Source organism: Pleurodeles waltl, chromosome 10, assembly GCF_031143425.1.
Source record: "Pleurodeles waltl isolate 20211129_DDA chromosome 10, aPleWal1.hap1.20221129, whole genome shotgun sequence".
Classification (NCBI taxonomy): Eukaryota; Metazoa; Chordata; class Amphibia; order Caudata; family Salamandridae; genus Pleurodeles; species Pleurodeles waltl.
In genome coordinates, this window is record NC_090449.1 from 952,182,031 (window position 1) to 952,199,818 (window position 17,788).

General features: G+C 44.8%; 1 protein-coding gene and 1 long non-coding RNA gene across 4 annotated transcripts in view; one reads left to right on the forward strand and one right to left on the reverse strand.

Moving 5' to 3' along the window:
- LOC138262066 (uncharacterized) overlaps positions 1-17,788 on the forward strand; it is a 123,300-nt gene that overhangs the window by 50,305 nt on the left and 55,207 nt on the right. The gene's annotated exons all lie outside the window — the stretch shown is intronic.
- NSUN6 (NOP2/Sun RNA methyltransferase 6) overlaps positions 1-17,788 on the reverse strand; it is a 131,364-nt gene that overhangs the window by 45,337 nt on the left and 68,239 nt on the right. For all 3 annotated transcript variants that reach the window (XM_069211774.1, XM_069211776.1, XM_069211775.1), the window contains one exon: positions 12,472-12,616. In XM_069211774.1, the coding sequence (XP_069067875.1) occupies positions 12,472-12,616 (145 nt within the window). The remainder of the gene's footprint in view (positions 1-12,471; positions 12,617-17,788) is intronic.

Below are 17,788 nucleotides of genomic sequence, written 5' to 3' on the forward strand. Positions count from 1 at the left end.
AAGTACTGAAGAAGTCTACAAATACTAAGTTCCAGTATGAACTCTTGCATATCTCTGAGGAATGGTTTACAAATATCTTGGTGGGCTCCTCCTCAGCTAATTTGTTTTGGAATAGTATTTGGCCAAGAGCACAATTACTTTTATAACTCATAATATTTTATTAAGCTTTTATACTAATAACATGGCATACACTAAATGAGAACAAAAGGGTATTAATATTACATAAAGAGAAATATAACATACACTGGTATTACAATTACTATTTGACAATACACTGACAGTCCACTCTTTCTACTCCCAAAGGACATCGGTTTATGATGTCAGAGCGCCTCCATTCAGGAAGCAGCAATTACATACCTGTAATGAGGACACCCGAAGCAGCACTGGTGGATCATGCAAGGAGAAATTCACAAATGTAAATCCCTAAAGACACATGCAGCTTTTGTTGATCCTCAACATACAATGAAATAGAGAAAAGCAGAATCATGTTTGTGCTGTGGTCTCTAAAGATCTTCACTACTCTGATGATTAGGAAACACCAAAAAACGAAACTTGGGGCCAGATGTAGGAAGGAAAAATTTTGCGATTCGGAAATTGCGAGTCATTGCGACTCGCAATTTCCGACTCACAAAATGGGATCCAAGAAAAAAAAAGCGACATCAATTTGTGACTCGCAAATTATGTCGCACCGCAGATTGCGAGTCCGCTGTACCTCGCTAAAAGCAAACTCGCAATTTGCGAGTCGGGTGTCGCAAATTGCGACTGGGCCGCAAATTGCATGCAGGTGCACCAAAACAGTTGGAAAAACACTTCCTGGCTCTTGCTGATGACATCAGCACAAGGAGGTCATCAAATACACCTGGGAGGAGGGAGGACCACACCCTTTCTTTTCAAACTGCTGTGCAGCTACCTGGAGAGAGGAACTGCTGCTACCATGGAAGACACAGGCAGTGCAGGAAGGAAAAGGAAACTAAAATTCTCAGAAAATGAACTTGAGGTACTGACAGAAGAACGCTGCCAGCACCATGACCAGCTTTTTGGCAAGGCAGCCCTGAGTGTCCCTGACACTGAGAAGAGGAGGATCTGGCAGCAAATCCAGGAGAGGATCAATGCCATTGGGGTGAGCCACCGAAGCATTGATGAAATAAAAAAAAAAAGGTGGTACGACCTGTGCTCCAGGAAAAAGGAGAGGGTGGCAGAGCGCCTCAGGGAAATGAGGGGCACAGGAGGAGGCCCATCCACCATCCCACCACCCACAGCCATGGAGGAATTGGTGGAGCAGACACTGGAGCCTTAGGCTGTGTCAGGAATGGGAGCACTGGACACGTCAGCGCAAGGGACATCCAAAAGTGAGTACCATGAAACATGCATGTACACCTACAAATGCTTTATCCACACTCACCCAGTACACAGCAGCATGCACAACCAGACTAGCTCCATTCCAGACTAACAACCACCAGAATGGTGCACTATGGGCAATGTAGTACAGTAGTCAGCATATAGGCAAATGTTTATTTTGAGGCATACAACAGATGTGAGAGACTGACAGTGTGTTCCCTATGTCCCACAGATCTCCCACAAGACACCCCCTCCAGCCACACCATCCAGGGTGAATACAGCAGGCCACAGGCAGTGCAGGAGGCTGCAGCAGCCATTACAGGGCCCAGCACAACACCACCACAGTCCCCTCCAGAAGACGTACAGGACATGGAGGAAGGAAACACGACACGTGGCCCCAGCCACACAGTGAGACAACCAGAGCCAGCAGCACCACCGCGTCGCAGACGCCGAGTCCAAGCGGTGGCCCACGAGGATATAGGGGAGGCATCAATGTCTGCAGTTGGGGCATCCCTCCTTTCCGGTCAGCGCCTGCAAACAAGGCAATTACGGATTATATCAGGTGCAATGCAGAGAATGGAAAACAATATCATACATGGCCTGGCTGATGTGAACACACAGTTCACAAGACTAAATGACAATGTCAGCGAACTTACTCATTCAATCCGCCAACTGGTGACGGAACTGGTGGCTGAGAGACAAAGCACAAGGCGCCGTGAGCGCCACCTAGTTCAAAGATTTGACCGCATGGCAGCGTCCATTGGCCGTCTTGCCATGAACACCACAGGCCTGTCAAGACGGACCGTGAGTCTGCAGGTGGAACTGGGCCACTTTGCAGGGGATGTGGCACGGGGACTGGGCCGTATTAGCCATGCTGTGGACATGTTGGAGGCCAGGCAGGTGGCAAGGGGCACGGGTGAGACCCCTCAGGACAGTGAGGAGGGGTCCACTATCAACAGTGTATCTGCCACTGACACACGTGTACTGCGGAGTGGAAGTGCACGTCAGGGGTCAGCTGACCCACCTGGGACGAGCCATGGTGGGCGAACCAGGAGGAGGATGTAGGCACACACACTGCAGGACTCATGAGGCACATGCAGTTAATGTGTCCTCATTAAGGGTGGACATGTGCAGCCCCTTACGGACAGTTATGTTCTTTCGTCATTAGGTTCACTAATTAAAAAGTTTTGTTTGTTCCACTACACAACTGGGCTCTTTGTGTGTGACATTGGTGAGTGTGGTGTCTGTTGCCACGTACCTTACAAAGTATTGGGTTGCAATGTGGTCCCGTGTCTGTCTGCCTTGATTTGCAATGCTTCTATCTCCAGGCTGCCAATGTGGTAGCTCTTGCTCGTCATCCTCCGAATCTGGGTCTGCAGGGGTGAGATGTAGCCCACGTCTGGTGGCAATGTTGTGTAGTATTGCGCATGCGCCAACTATCTTAAATGCTGTTATTGGGGCATACTAGAGTGCACCTCCACTTCTGTGGAGGCATCGGAATCTTGCCTTTAACAGTCCAAAGGTCCTCTCTATGACATTTCTGGTCCGCCTAAGTGCACTGTTATATCGCCTCTCATTCTCATTGCTGGGTGTTAGGTACAGGGTTAGTATCCATGGTCGTAGCGCATATGCACTGTCACCTGTTTAGCAAAAAAAAGCAATGTTAGCAGGGCATGGATGGTTTCTACAGTGACCTGTGTGTATGGCTTCAGGGTGTATTCAGCAATACCTAATAGATATCTGTCTCCAAACTCCCCATGTTCTAGGCGTTGGTGTATCCCACTGTGCCTGAAAATGTAAGAGTCATGTGTACTCCCTGGAAATTTGGCTACCATGTCAGTGATGACATAATGGGCGTCACATACCACCTGGATGTTCAGTGAGTGGGTACATTTCCTATTGCGGAACAGATATTCCAGATTTGCAGGAGGGCAAATTTGTATATGTGTCCCGTCCACACACCCTATTACATGAGGGAAGTTGGCAATTCTGTAGCATTCCAACTTGGTGCTGTTAATTTCTGCCTCATTCCTGGGTATGTATATGCATCTGGACACGTGTGTGAGTTTGGCATCTAGGAAAGATCTGAAGAATCGTGAGAGTGCACTTTGGGATACCCCACCTGCCACAGCAATCACCCCCTGATAGCTACCCGAGGCCAAGAGGTGCAGTGAGCATAGCACTTGCACATGTGTGGGGATGGCGCTGCCGCGCACAGTCTGGCGTTGAAGCTGCGGACTGAGTAGATCAATTATTTCTAATATTGCTGCACTGCTGAGTCTGTATTTGTCATAAATCTCCTCCTCAGTTTGTTGGAAAAGTGTCTGCCTGGTTCTGTATATCCTCTCCTGTCTCTGGTCCTCCTCCTCCTCCTCCACTGCTGGGTGGCGTGGACTCTCCTCCTCCTTGCTATCACGTATATTTCAGCCATTCTGAGTAACCCAGATGCCTTCTGGGTCTCCTTTTATACTTTGGTTCTGGTTACCACCTGCTCTGACTTAGTGGTAATTTGGGTGTGCAAAATGGGCTTTTTGCGACTAGTCGCAATTTGCGAGTGGCTTTTTCATATGGTTTGTGACTCGCAAATTGCGACTTCATATTTGCGGGTCGCAAAATCAGGTCGCAAATTTTACGAGTCGGTAATGGCAAGCATCGCAATTTGCACTACGGAAATGGGATTTTTGCATCCCATTTCCGATTTTGCGGGGTCGCAAATTGCGATTCGGGCCATTTGCGACTCGCAAAATTTTGCTACATCTGGCCCTTGGTTCCACCTGCTTTGTTTTATCATCTCTGTGTTCATTGCTTAAAATTCTTCTAAGCTCACAGTGAGAAGTTTAATACATTCAACATTGTTTTGCAGAACGAAAATCATCTCTTTGGTGTCACCCAGCCTTCCCTCGTGAGGTCATTTTTTCATTCTACAGTAATCAGTACTGGTTTAAAGGGTTCCACTGTTGCTCATCTGCACTGCCATCTGTAGTTCTGCCTTTCCAATCAGCAGCTAATCCAATATGGTTTGCAAGTACCGAGGGCTTTCCAGCTCAAGTAGACAGTCCGATTGATAGGCCTTAAAGAAACATGTTGGGGACTATATTCTGTTAATCAATTTCTGCTGTCCCACAGGATGGTCTGTTCCAGTGTCAGACACCATCTGCAAGGCTTCCAGAGACACGATGATACAAGAAGTAAATCCAGTTCACTGTTCGATAAGACAATTCAGCAGGATGGTGCCATTGTTAGAAAAATATCAGTCTTGAATATATTGAATTAAGCTTCACTTAGTCTGGTTTCCTTAAGTCTATACAGGCATGGTCAGTCTTTTTGTATCCCAAATTAGGATAGAGAAGCCTTCTGAAATCATCTATTTAAATTTTCCTAAGTGCACTGTTTCTCTTTTTTTTTTGTGCATGTTCAGCATCTTATTACAGACTATTTGCAGCATCCTCCTCCTCCTAATCTAAGCAGCATGCCAAGACTTTTGATGCTATCAAGGAGTAGTAATAACAATAGTGCACAACTCTTCCATTCATTAATCTGAAACCCTCAAGCACCCCGTTTTGTTTCACTTGTGGCGGTGTCTTCCAGTGTCACTATTCTTCAGTATTTTGGACCCTTACTGTCCAAAAGAAGTTTGTAATTTCCTGATATTGGGTAAAAGACATAATAAGTGGTCAGTGATTGGTAGCAGATGTGTTGTGCACTGGGAGACCCTCATAAAACATTTATAATGTAATTCTCATTTTACCTCAAGGAAACAGATGTTACTGCTTCATTACAAGTGTATTGTGTGTTAGAAAAACCCACATGCTCAACTATTAAGAAGGACATTTTTCCATATAACCACGATGACTCGGATAAGAATACCATGCCTGTCCTATGCTCACAGTCATTTTCATGCCACCACTAAATTTATGTGGACTTCCGTAAGTGCCACATCTCTCTTTAGCATCCACCTCTCAGTCATGTGCACATACTTTGTTGGTAGTAGCAATGGTGCAACCCCTGAACAATTCTGTTAACACCGTCAGAATGAATCAGCAGGTCTTTTCCACTAAGCACCCATGTCATGTCACCAACAGAGGCCTGGCAAAAACCAATACTGGCTGTTGAAATGTCTGTGCCAATCCGAGGAATAGATACAGAGCACACAGAAGAGAGCCAACAAGGAAGAGTATTAAACATGCCTATATGTCTATGCCTAAAAAGAGACAACCCCCATAAATAAAGAACTTAGCACTCCTCTGATGGAACAGACCATGTGTGATGCTTCTCAAACTAAGTGAGGGCTCTTCTGACCACAATACCAGATGCATCTAATGCCATCAAATTAGCAAGGTGAAAAACAAAAACAGCATGTCTGAATCCTTCACCTAATCATACTCACCTGGTTTAAAGAATTAGACACTTCATGAACAACAAGTTACTTACCTCCACTAATGCCTTATTTGGTAGAGACTTTGGGCCAGATGTACGAAATTCCCAGTTTGCGACTCGCAAACCTGGATGCAGGATGGTGTCCCTGACACCATCTGCGAATCGCAAGGGTGTCGCAAAGACCCACCTCATTAATATTAATGAGGTTGGTCGCAATTTGCGACCCCCTTGCATTTCGCAGCACTCACAGGGATGGTGGCCTGCTGGAGACAGCAGACCACCATGTCTGTAACTGCTTTTAAATAAAGCAGTTTTTTTTTTTGTATTGCAGCCCATTTTCCTTAAAGGAAAACGAGTTGCAATACAAACGAAAAAATGAAACGTTTTTGTTTCATTTTTCCAGAGCAGGCAGTGGCCCATAGGACCACTGCCTGCTTTGAAAAAATGTTTTCAGGGCCATTCACAAAGGGGAAGGCGTCCCATGAGGACCCCTCTTCCCTTTTGCAAATGGGTTACCACCAGTGTGACACTGGTGGTAACTGCAAATTGCTTTGCGACCGCATTCGCGGTCACAAAGCAATTCTGCATTGCAATGTGAACTGCAAATAGGAAGGGGAACAACCCTTCCTATTTGTGACTAGCATTCCCATTTTGCAAGTCGGTAACCAGGTTACCGACTTCCAAAATGGGAATGAGCATCGCAATGTGCATTTTGCATGTCTCAAACAGCGAAATAGCTGTTTGCGTCATGCAAAAAGTTTCGGACAGCTGGCCCTTTATCTAGTCGCAGATTCCTTACCTTAAAATATTCACCAGACGTAAGACTGGATCCAGAAAATTTTAAGCAGTTACTCTGCGTGCAGATAGGTGGTGTTGGTCGGCTCTGCATAGACATCGTCCAAGCCACAAGTGATGTGAGCAGCACCTATGTAGGCGCCACCCCAGAGCGCTGACATCAGTTTTTTTCCATGACATTTATGAGGTAGAAGCCAATGGACTAGTGTGCAGACACTAAGGACCTACGTGGACCTTCTATGTAGGAATCTGGCTACACCCTACTAGAAAATGCATTACCAAAGGTAAGTAGCTTCTTTATCCGACAGAGGCTTTGAGTCGCAAAACTCCTTACCTTAGAAAAGATACCCAAGCAAAACCCCCACAATGGTCTGTGAACAGGTATAGACTTTGAAGTCCTGGAGGACTAAACGGGCAAAATGCTAATCGTGAGAGACCTGACTGTCAAGGCATTAGTGTTCATAAACGTGTGCAGAGAAGCCCACGCAGAAGCCTGACAGATATCTAGGATATGGACTTTGTGAGCTTTAATAGAATGAGCCTGGAAGCCCTCAGGGGGTTGCTTCTTGGCCAATGCATAGCAAATTTTAATGCAGAGTACAATCCATCTGGACATGGTCCGTTTCTGCATGGCCTACCCTTTCTTTGCTCCAGCGAACCAAAAGAAGAGTTAATCATCCAACTTTAGTACCATCAATGTAGAACAACAATTCGTTTTTTGGGTCCAGTCGATGGAGTCTTAATTCCTTTTTGGAAGGGTGGGACAAAGCAAAGAAAGTTATCATCGTAAGCTTGTGGATGCTGTGGAAATGTAAGCAACACAAAAGGATGATGGACGGAGTGCTGACAATGCAAACACTCACCCCTAGTCACAGATCTGGGTTTAATCCATCGTTTTTTTGCTGCCCATGCCATTCCAGTTTGGACCCAGCCATATGCAAATCAGTCTTGACCCTGTTCCCCCTGGGAACAGTCCAGCCCGAACTGCCAGGCCAGGTCTTCCCTGGACTGGAAACAAGCATCCTGGGACCGGTTTTGGGGTTTCACCCCTCACTGTTGTTTTTGCATTTGTCGCCCTAAGTGGGAAGGGTATGCCCAGACGTGGGTCCCGTGCTCACTATGCCACCAGATTCAAGCTAGCCTGGCTGAAGAAACCGGTCCCAGGATTCTTGTCTTGGTCTACATTCCGTCCATCAACTGTTGTTTTTGCATTTGCTGTGGAAATGTGTCACCACCTTTGGCAGCAAAGAGACACGGATTCTTGGAAAGAAGCTAGTGTATGGAGTGTGAACAGAAAGAGCCTGTAGCTCGCTGTCCTTCATGGCTGATGTAATAGCCACTAAGAAGGCTGTTTTAATGGTTAGGAGACCCATAATCCATCTATGCATAGGTGCTCTAGAGGGGTTGGCCTACCTAAATGAGTGACATGACTTCTAAAAATTCCTACACCTGGGTGGTGGTGATCAGACCCAGAATCAGGCTCCACAGCTTCAACATAGGAGCAGAGCCTAGATTTGTGGCATTGTTCCTGTGCCTCATCTGAAGATTTGCACTAGCGTGGTGAAGTAGAAGAGTGATTTCGACTTCTTTGACTTTTTGTGGGAGTTTCCTGACAACGACTTAGTGCGACCATGACAGTCGGTATAGCTCCATGAGTGGTCCCAGGACCTTCCTCGCAACTGGAACCCGGAGAGTCATACAGATCACTGGGGTTGGGTGAGCAAGAGCCTCAGGGAGCGCTATTGAACTGCCTTAGCGTTCACTGCTCAACATTTGGGGTAGGCCTTGGATTTGTTGACTGGCTCCAGGCACCAGAGGCAAACCAGGTCACAGACATATACCTATGATACAATTTTTTTTTTTTTTTAAAGAGTTTTATAGGGAACATCCCTATTGCACACTGGGAGCTCACATGCAAAATAATGTTGAAAAAGGTTAAAAAAAAAGTTCGAAAAAATGGACTGAGATAGCTGTCTCTGGATCTGCACTGATGGTTTGGAAAGGAAAGAAATGATATCAGCGTGCTGGGGTATCACCTATATAGGCCCCCCACACGCCACTTCCAGTGCGGATCACAGGAAGCCGATCAATGCTACCTACCGGCACGCAGAGGTACTGCTAAAGATTTTCCGGATCCAGTCTGATACCTGAGGTGACTATCAGTATGGTCCTGAAGAAGACTTCTCAGAAAGTGTTTCAATAAATTATTGAAATATCAACGTATAAATGTTAACTTTAATGGATGCTGTTAACAATGGAAGTTGTACTGCAATTCTGACTATGCTATACAAGATGTTTACTCAACATGTCTTGGTTTTATATACTACTGCGCAATACTGCTTACTAATCGCAATCACTGTACCATTTGTTTGGAGCACCTACTTGTGATACTGTTGATGTATATTCATGTATATATATATATATATACATATACAGGGAGTGCAGAATTATTAGGCAAATGAGTATTTTGACCACATCATCCTCTTTATGCATGTTGTCTGACTCCAAGCTGTATAGGCTCGAAAGCCTACTACCAATTAAGCATATTAGGTGATGTGCATCTCTGTAATGAGAAGGGGTGTGGTCTAATGACATCAACACCCTATATCAGGTGTGCATAATTATTAGGCAACTTCCTTTCCTTTGGCAAAATGGGTCAAAAGAAGGACTTGACAGGCTCAGAAAAGTCAAAAATAGTGAGATATCTTGCAGAGGGATGCAGCACTCTTAAAATTGCAAAGCTTCTGAAGCGTGATCATCGAACAATCAAGCGTTTCATTCAAAATAGTCAACAGGGTCGCAAGAAGCGTGTGGAAAAACCAAGGCGCAAAATAACTGCCCATGAACTGAGAAAAGTCAAGCGTGCAGCTGCCACGATGCCACTTGCCACCAGTTTGGCCATATTTCAGAGCTGCAACATCACTGGAGTGCCCAAAAGCACAAGGTGTGCAATACTCAGAGACATGGCCAAGGTAAGAAAGGCTGAAAGACTACCACCACTGAACAAGACACACAAGCTGAAACGTCAAGACTGGGCCAAGAAATATCTCAAGACTGATTTTTCTAAGGTTTTATGGACTGATGAAATGAGAGTGAGTCTTGATGGGCCAGATGGATGGGCCCGTGGCTGGATTGGTAAAGGGCAGAGAGCTCCAGTCCGACTCAGACGCCAGCAAGGTGGAGGTGGAGTACTGGTTTGGGCTGGTATCATCAAAGATGAGCTTGTGGGGCCTTTTCGGGTTGAGGATGGAGTCAAGCTCAACTCCCAGTCCTACTGCCAGTTCCTGGAAGACACCTTCTTCAAGCAGTGGTACAGGAAGAAGTCTGCATCCTTCAAGAAAAACATGATTTTCATGCAGGACAATGCTCCATCACACGCGTCCAAGTACTCCACAGCGTGGCTGGCAAGAAAGGGTATAAAAGAAGGAAATCTAATGACATGGCCTCCTTGTTCACCTGATCTGAACCCCATTGAGAACCTGTGGTCCATCATCAAATGTGAGATTTACAAGGAGGGAAAACAGTACACCTCTCTGAACAGTGTCTGGGAGGCTGTGGTTGCTGCTGCACGCAATGTTGATGGTGAACAGATCAAAACACTGACAGAATCCATGGATGGCAGGCTTTTGAGTGTCCTGGCAAAGAAAGGTGGTTATATTGGTCACTGATTTGTTTTTGTTTTGTTTTTGAATGTCAGAAATGTATATTTGTGAATGTTGAGATGTTATATTGGTTTCACTGGTAATAATAAATAATTGAAATGGGTATATTTTTTTTTGTTAAGTTGCCTAATAATTATGCACAGTAATAGTCACCTGCACACACAGATATCCCCCTAACATAGCTAAAACTAAAAACAAACTAAAAACTACTTCCAAAAATATTCAGCTTTGATATTAATGAGTTTTTTGGGTTCATTGAGAACATGGTTGTTGTTCAATAATAAAATTAATCCTCAAAAATACAACTTGCCTAATAATTCTGCACTCCCTGTATGTACAACCATTAAAACAACTGGTTTTCAAAATCACTAAAGAGGCTGCATTCTACTGTTGACTAGGAAGCATAGGCTTCGAGCTTCCTCTGAGGGAATTGCTGTTCATTGTATAACGTATGAAATTGTATACAGTCATTTCAACTTATAACTAATTACATCATGAATGTTAACTAAAAAGACTGAAGTGCCATACCATTATTAGAACCTAAAATCTATAAATTTCTTTTCGGCCAAGACTGGTCCTGCCTCTACTGAACCAAAACGAAATGAGTGTTGTGGCATGTGTGGAAAGGCATGCTGCGGCGGCAGGCGGAGAATCAAATGGCTAGTAGAGAAAGGGTGGAGAAGCATCACCTCAAGATGTTCTGGGTGTCACAAAAATAGTCCTACTTCACCCACTTCCTAGGTGAGTTTTTGCTAATTAGTCTGCATAAACAGAATGTGGGTACGCCGGCAGGCTCTATGAGACACATTCTGTTGAAGTTTATAAAACGAGTCCCATTGATTTAGACAATATTAACAGCTCTCTAAATGCAAAGAGAAAATGCAAGTATTCCCACAAAATTTCGAAATGTGAGACCAGTGGTGGGTCGCTAGCACACAAAGCTCTTTAGCAGTATTTCCCGCCCACCGAAAATAAAGAGATACATTTCTTACATCTACTTTCATTGTTTGCATTTAGACACAATTGTTTTCCAACATGCAACTAACAATTTTCTGTGGCTAGCTCCAAGGAGGAACAACTATTTACCTGTTTATTAACATTGGGGTATTTGCAAACATATGTTTTCCTCTTTCTAAAAGTTTGGGGAGTGTCCAACCTAGAAGAAGACGGGATTAAATCAAACTTCACCAATCCCTATTAATTTCAATTATTTATATCTGGATGATGGTACAGAGTATACAGTTAAAAAAAGGTATTTGAATGAAAACGCTCACAAGTGCTAGAAAAGTGCAATATAATACATAGATTTTATACAGCTTTATTGACGCCTCTAAGCATTCAAAATTAAATTGTTGTTATTATTACATTTAATGATACTCAATTTGAGCTATCTTTGCAGAAATTCGAGTCCGTTATCTGCTGGCCACTGCAAGAATCAGTAGTAAACATTTGATTCACCTGAGCTGGTATTCTAGCAAATAGTAAACAAAATTGTAATTGCAAGTAAAATAATAATCAGATGAATAAAAGGGAAAACTGTCAGAAAATGCTTTTAGGACCTTATGCTCAAAGCTAGTCTGAGATTGCAAAAGCTCTGATGCATTACCGAATCACAAAATAAGTTTGCGACTACAAACCAAAATACCAAAATACCAAAATGAAAGTGGGGTGTTTAGGGTATCCCTTTCAGTTAGCGATTTCTAATAGTATGTATTGACAGTTAATCATTGATAAGTTACAACTGCTCAAAGCAGGATGTAGCCCACTCACAAACAGGAAGGGGTCCCTTGGGGACCCACTACCCTTTATGAATGTTGTAAAAACATTTTTAGAAGTAGACAGTGGTCTATGGGAGTTTTAGAAACTTTTCTTAAAAGAAAAATAGAAAAAAAAAAAAGAAAAAAAAAAAAACGCATCTCGTTTTCCTTGAAGGAAAACAGGCTGTGTTAAAAAATATAAAAGATTGCTTTACTTAAAATCAATCACAGACACGGTGGTCTGCTGATCTCAGCAGGCCACCATCCCTGTGATGCGAGTGATTGGTAGTGAGTTGCAATTTACAACTTACCTCATGAATAATAACAAAGAAGGTCAAATTGAGACGAGCTACCAATCTGAATTCTGCGAACCAACATGTTTGAATATATGTCTGTTTGCCCAACAAAATGCATTTGTTAAAAGCCAGCACGCAAACTGCGACCACTTTTACCAAATGCATATTACAAAATCTAATTTTAATTTAGTATCTGGGATATGGGTCCCGTGGAGCATTTCCCACCCAAAAATGTATTTACTTTACCTGTAGGGTCGCTCAAATTGTCAGACGCAAGTGCCTTTGTCCCATTGTAGCAGAATGCTTTAATTGATTTTAATTTTAATATTGCAGCATTGTGCTTAATTTTGTCTACTTTGTTTGCGATCTTGTCCATGGCGATTATTTCTCCCTGGAAATACAAAGATATAGCATAGTTAAATGTTTCTCCAACTTGTGTAAATGACATGTGCGCCAGCATTGCTTCCAATGGCAGCATGAGGATAGTTGCACAATTTATTTCAAATGAGTTTACATTTTACGGTACTTTTTTATGTAACAAAAACAAAGCTAGCGAGTCATAAAAAAGTTAAAAAAAAAAAAAAACATAAGTCACCAATTAAAGATAGCAAGTATCAAAATACTTCATAAAAATATCCTCTGTAAAATCTGGAGAAAAAGTTGTCATAAAAAATATCAACGTTTTCATATAGTGGTTCAAGACTCATTTCGGTCATTAGTATAACTGTAAATAACAGGTATTATTTTGATTACCTAATTTAATGATAAAGCTTTTACGGATCATAGAATTAGGCAAGGCTTACTCTTCCTGAGCCTGATCTATCTTGGCAAATGAAAATGATACAAGTCATAAAACAGGCTTTGGGTAAGCGAAGATGCCTCATTTTTAATATTAGGAACCAACGTATTGGATTTGCCAAAGGTCTACCCTACCCCCCCAATATAGCCAAGTGATCATGTACGTGCGTAGCAGCAATCTCATAATGATTTTCTTTGATAAAACTTAAGAAAAACAACAACAGGATGGCTGAGGCACATGTAAACACATGGACAGCATCCATCCAGAAATTATTTTTTAAGCTTTATGATCAACCATTACAAGATGGCTGAACGCATGCAACAGAATACTCGGTGGTCATCTGAATCTATCAACCTTCATGGTGGACGATGCTACTTGCTTTGCCAATGCATGTGACATAAACTAATAAGCACTGGCAAACCCAAAAGTACAAGCATTGGCAAGGGGGCAGTGAGCGACTCTGGCAATACATCATTCTTTAGCAGGGGCACTTGGAGAGGAGGGGGGACAGGAACTGCCCAAGGGAAGAGGTCACACAAAGAAGCTACTTAAAGTCCTACTCTATCACAAATGCCAAAGGAAAATAAAGGCAAAGCCATGAAGCCAACACAAAATGCCATGGCTTTAAGGACAGTCCACGCACCGAATAGCAACTCTTTAACAAGCACTGGCAAAGTCAATAGATGTGCATAAATGCTTGTTTTTTTTTTGTTTTGGCATGGTTTCTGTTAAGCTTTATTGTTGTGGAAGCTGCTGAGCCCACAACAAACTAAAAAAAAACTGGCTTAAAGCAAAAACATATTTTTGTCTCAAAAAACAGATATTGCGACTGTAATCCCTGACAATTAAATAGACTGATTTGTGTGTGACCGTCTGCTCCTTGTGAAAGAGCAGAATGACATCACTCACAGTGAATTTAGCCAATGCCTGAAGAGGGCTGACTTACTGCCCTATGCTGTGGGCCGTACTGGGTGGAGGAAAAATGTGAATAACACAATAACAGGCTGTAGAAAACTGCCTCTTTATATGATATATCAAAATGAGATCTATCGTGCAAAGAGTACAGCAATTCCCTTAATAGTGGACAGGGGCTTGCTCTAGCAGTCCCAAGGTGCTCTTTTAGGGGGTAGTGTGGTCGAGCAGCCTTAGGCTTATCAGAGGGGCGCATGAGACATTTGAAAATAAACACACAGGCAATAAACGAGACACACAACTCAAAAAGGAGATCAACACCAATTTACAAAAATAACAAGTATCTTTATATATATTTAGGCACCAGAATCAATATGATCAGGTAAGTACGTTTTGCAAGAAATATATTTGTAGATTTCAAAATGCATTTTTCAGAAGCAGCAATGTTATTCTATGGAGTGGTAAACAAGTTCTGCATACAGGTATAGTATAGCAACTTATGGGACCAATCTCCTGGACTTAAGGTAAATACTGGTCAAGGGTGAAGACCATGCCAACAGGTCACACCGGCGGCTGGCTGCAGAGTAGTATGGCGACATTGCCCAATGTTAAAAATGTGGATCGGTCCGGTTGAAAAGAGGTTGCAGGTCTGGGCTGGGAGTCCAGTCGAGGAGAACCGACAGGTGGGTTCAAGTCTGGAGGTGCTCAGGACGGAGGGACATCTTCGGTCCTCTTCTCCATGGGCCAGGGGCAACAGGTGCAGAGGTGTCCTGAGGCATCAGGTTTTCTCCACCTGGAGCACTCACGGGTGAGGGGGACTGTGGGCAGAGCCTGCATGGGGCATCAGTGAGAGCACAGTGGGCATGTCCAAGGTGGGCCTAGTCTCTGGAGGGCTGGGGGACCACATTGGCACCACTGGCCCACTTCAGCATGGGCTAGGCGGCTCGGTGCAGTGGTGCTTTCCGGTTTCTGGTTTTTGCAGTCCGGAGTCCTCGGAGGTCTCTTGGGGGCCTGCAAGATGCAGGGTAGCAGCTCTGCTACTCTACCAGAGGTCCTGGGTCTCTTTTTTAAGCTAGGCAGTCTTCCCAAGCTTTTGGACACACAGCAGCTTGCAGAATGAGTCGACTTTGGGGCAAATCAGCAGGAACAGAAGTCAGGCCGACAGGGCTTGGGCCAAGTCTGGTGCTTCTTTCTCTTGCTTTGCTTTTGCAACTCTCGAGTGTCTTGCTTCGTAGGTCAGCAGGAATATGCTGTTCTAGTGCCAGGGGTTTTCCTAAATACTAGATTTTAGGGGCTTTGGGGAGTGTAGGATAATAGCCAATGGGCTACTTACCCCTGGGGTCACTACACTCCTTATATGACCACTTCCTGTGGGAGGTGGGCATAACCCTGTCCCAGTGTTCCTAAATATGCGAACACCAAGACAGCAGATTTCTAAATGTTGTATCCACATCAGGCAGCGCACCTTAGGGGTGGGACTGACCTAAGGGGTGGACAGACCTCTCTGAATACTACAATTCCCACCTGTCCAGGTGCCAAATAGGTACTGGGATGGGGAAGAGGGTGGGGGTTAGTGAGGGGGGGTGCAGGGGGAGGACAGGGGTCGGCATCTCTTCTTTGACTGAAGCCATATTTGCATACCAAGGGCGGTGGATGTCTTTGAAGCGCCCTCCCCTGGAATGCAGAATCGCAGTCATCTTGTTAGGTGGGGGTGTGTAAACACCTCTCCCAGAGCAGGCTTTGTTTTCTGACTGCCCAAGAGCAAAGGCTCTCACCCTTGGGGGAGTCAGAATCGTGTCTGGTGGTGGCAGGCTGGCTAAAACTAGTCAGGACGCACACTTGCAGTTGGTAGGTTTTCAGGGGGCACTTCTAAGATGCTTTCTGGGTGAATGTATTAACAAATCCATCACTGCCATCAGTGAGAGTTTATTAATACGAGATGTTTGATACCAAACATCCCTAAGTTCAGTGAAGCCATCGATGTAGCTGGGGAACTCTGTGTCCAGCATATGTACTTAAAATGGCTTCCTTGTTCACTTATTATGTCTAAGAATTGAAAAAAGACATATCATGGGCATATCAGCTCATGCAGATAGGTCCTTACGAGCAATAAAATACACCCTGCCTTAGGGCCCTAAGGCCTGCTGTAGGGATGACTTACATATTTTGCATGCAGTGTTCGGGGACATGGAATACATGCTGTGTGTCTTGTTGTGTTTTCACTTTTAGCTGCACCAAGAAATGTAGCCTGCAATGGCAGTCTGCATGTGCTAGGTAAGGGGTCCCTGAGGGTGGCACAATACATTCCGTAGGTACCAAGGGTACCATTTACTAGGGACTTACAGCGGCCCAAAAATATTTCCGGTTGGGGAACAATTGTACAGTTTTAAGAAAAGAGATCTAGCACTGGGGACCTGGTTAGCCAGAACACAGTGCACTTTCGGTAAAACTGCATCATATTTATTCAAACAACGCATGCCAATTCTAATGTCTCAGCATCTCTCTTTTCCGTCAAACTGGACTGTAAATATTATTGTATCCTTCACTCTTGCATACATTTCCTTTGCCACCTCAGACTGTATTACTGTGTAAGGACCTTCACTGTTCAACTAAAGCGCTCTGACTTTCCTAAGACCATGCATTTTCAGATTCGCACCAACCCGAGGACCACCCTCAGAGGATCCCTCGTCTACCGTCCTCCCAGACCGCGCGCCCCCTTCAGCGACGCCATAGCCGACTTCATCTCCCCGCACGCCCTCGCCTCACCGGACTACATCCTCCTAGGCGACCTCAACTTCCATCTGGAACAAAACAACGACCCCAACACCACCACCCTGCTCGACAACCTCACCAACCTCGGCCTCAAACAACTGGTGAACACCGCCACCCACATCGCCGGACACACGCTTGACCCTATCTTCTCCGCCAGCAAACACGTCTTCTTCAGCCACACCTCCGCTCTACACTGGACCGACCACAGCTGTGTCCACTTCACATTCCGACGCGAGACCCGCCACCTCCGCACTCAACCCATCCCTCGTCGACAGTGGAACAAGATCCCCGAAGAGCAACTCTTCTCAGCACTCGCCGCCAACCAACCCACCCTCACCACCGACCCCAACGACGCAGCCCTCAGCCTCACAAACTGGATCTCCAACTGCGCAGACAACCTTGCTCCCCTCAAACGCACGCATCGACAGACCAACACCAAAAAACCTCTCTGGTTCTCTGACACCCTCAAAGAATCAAAGAAAACTTGTCGCGCCCTCGAGAAGGCCTGGCGCAAGGACCAAACCGCTGAAAACATGACCGCCCTCAAGAATGCTACCCGCGAACACCACCGCCTGATCCGCGCTGCTAAAAAGAACTTTTTCACCGACAGACTGGACAAAAACAGCCACAACAGCAGAGAACTCTTCAGCATCGTCAAGGAGTTCTCCAACCCCAATGCCAACGCCGTCACGCCCTCACAGGATTTGTGCGAATCCCTCGACACTTTCTTCCATCGCAAGATCAGCTTCGGACACCAGACCCAACATAACACCACCGAACCCGCACCCCCGGCCATTACCCTCAACAACTGGACCCACATCAACACTGAAGAAACCAAATCCATCATGAACTCTATCCACTCCGGCGCCCCTTCGGACCCCTGCCCTCAATTCATCTTTAACAAAGCCGACAACATCATCGCTCCGCACCTCCAGACCGTCATCAACTCTTCTTTTTCTTCTGCTACCTTCCCCGAATGCTGGAAACACGCCGAAGTCAACGCCCTACTAAAGAAACCTACGGCTGACCCGAGCGACCTGAAAAACTTCCGCCCCATCTCTCTTCTGCCTTTCCCAGCCA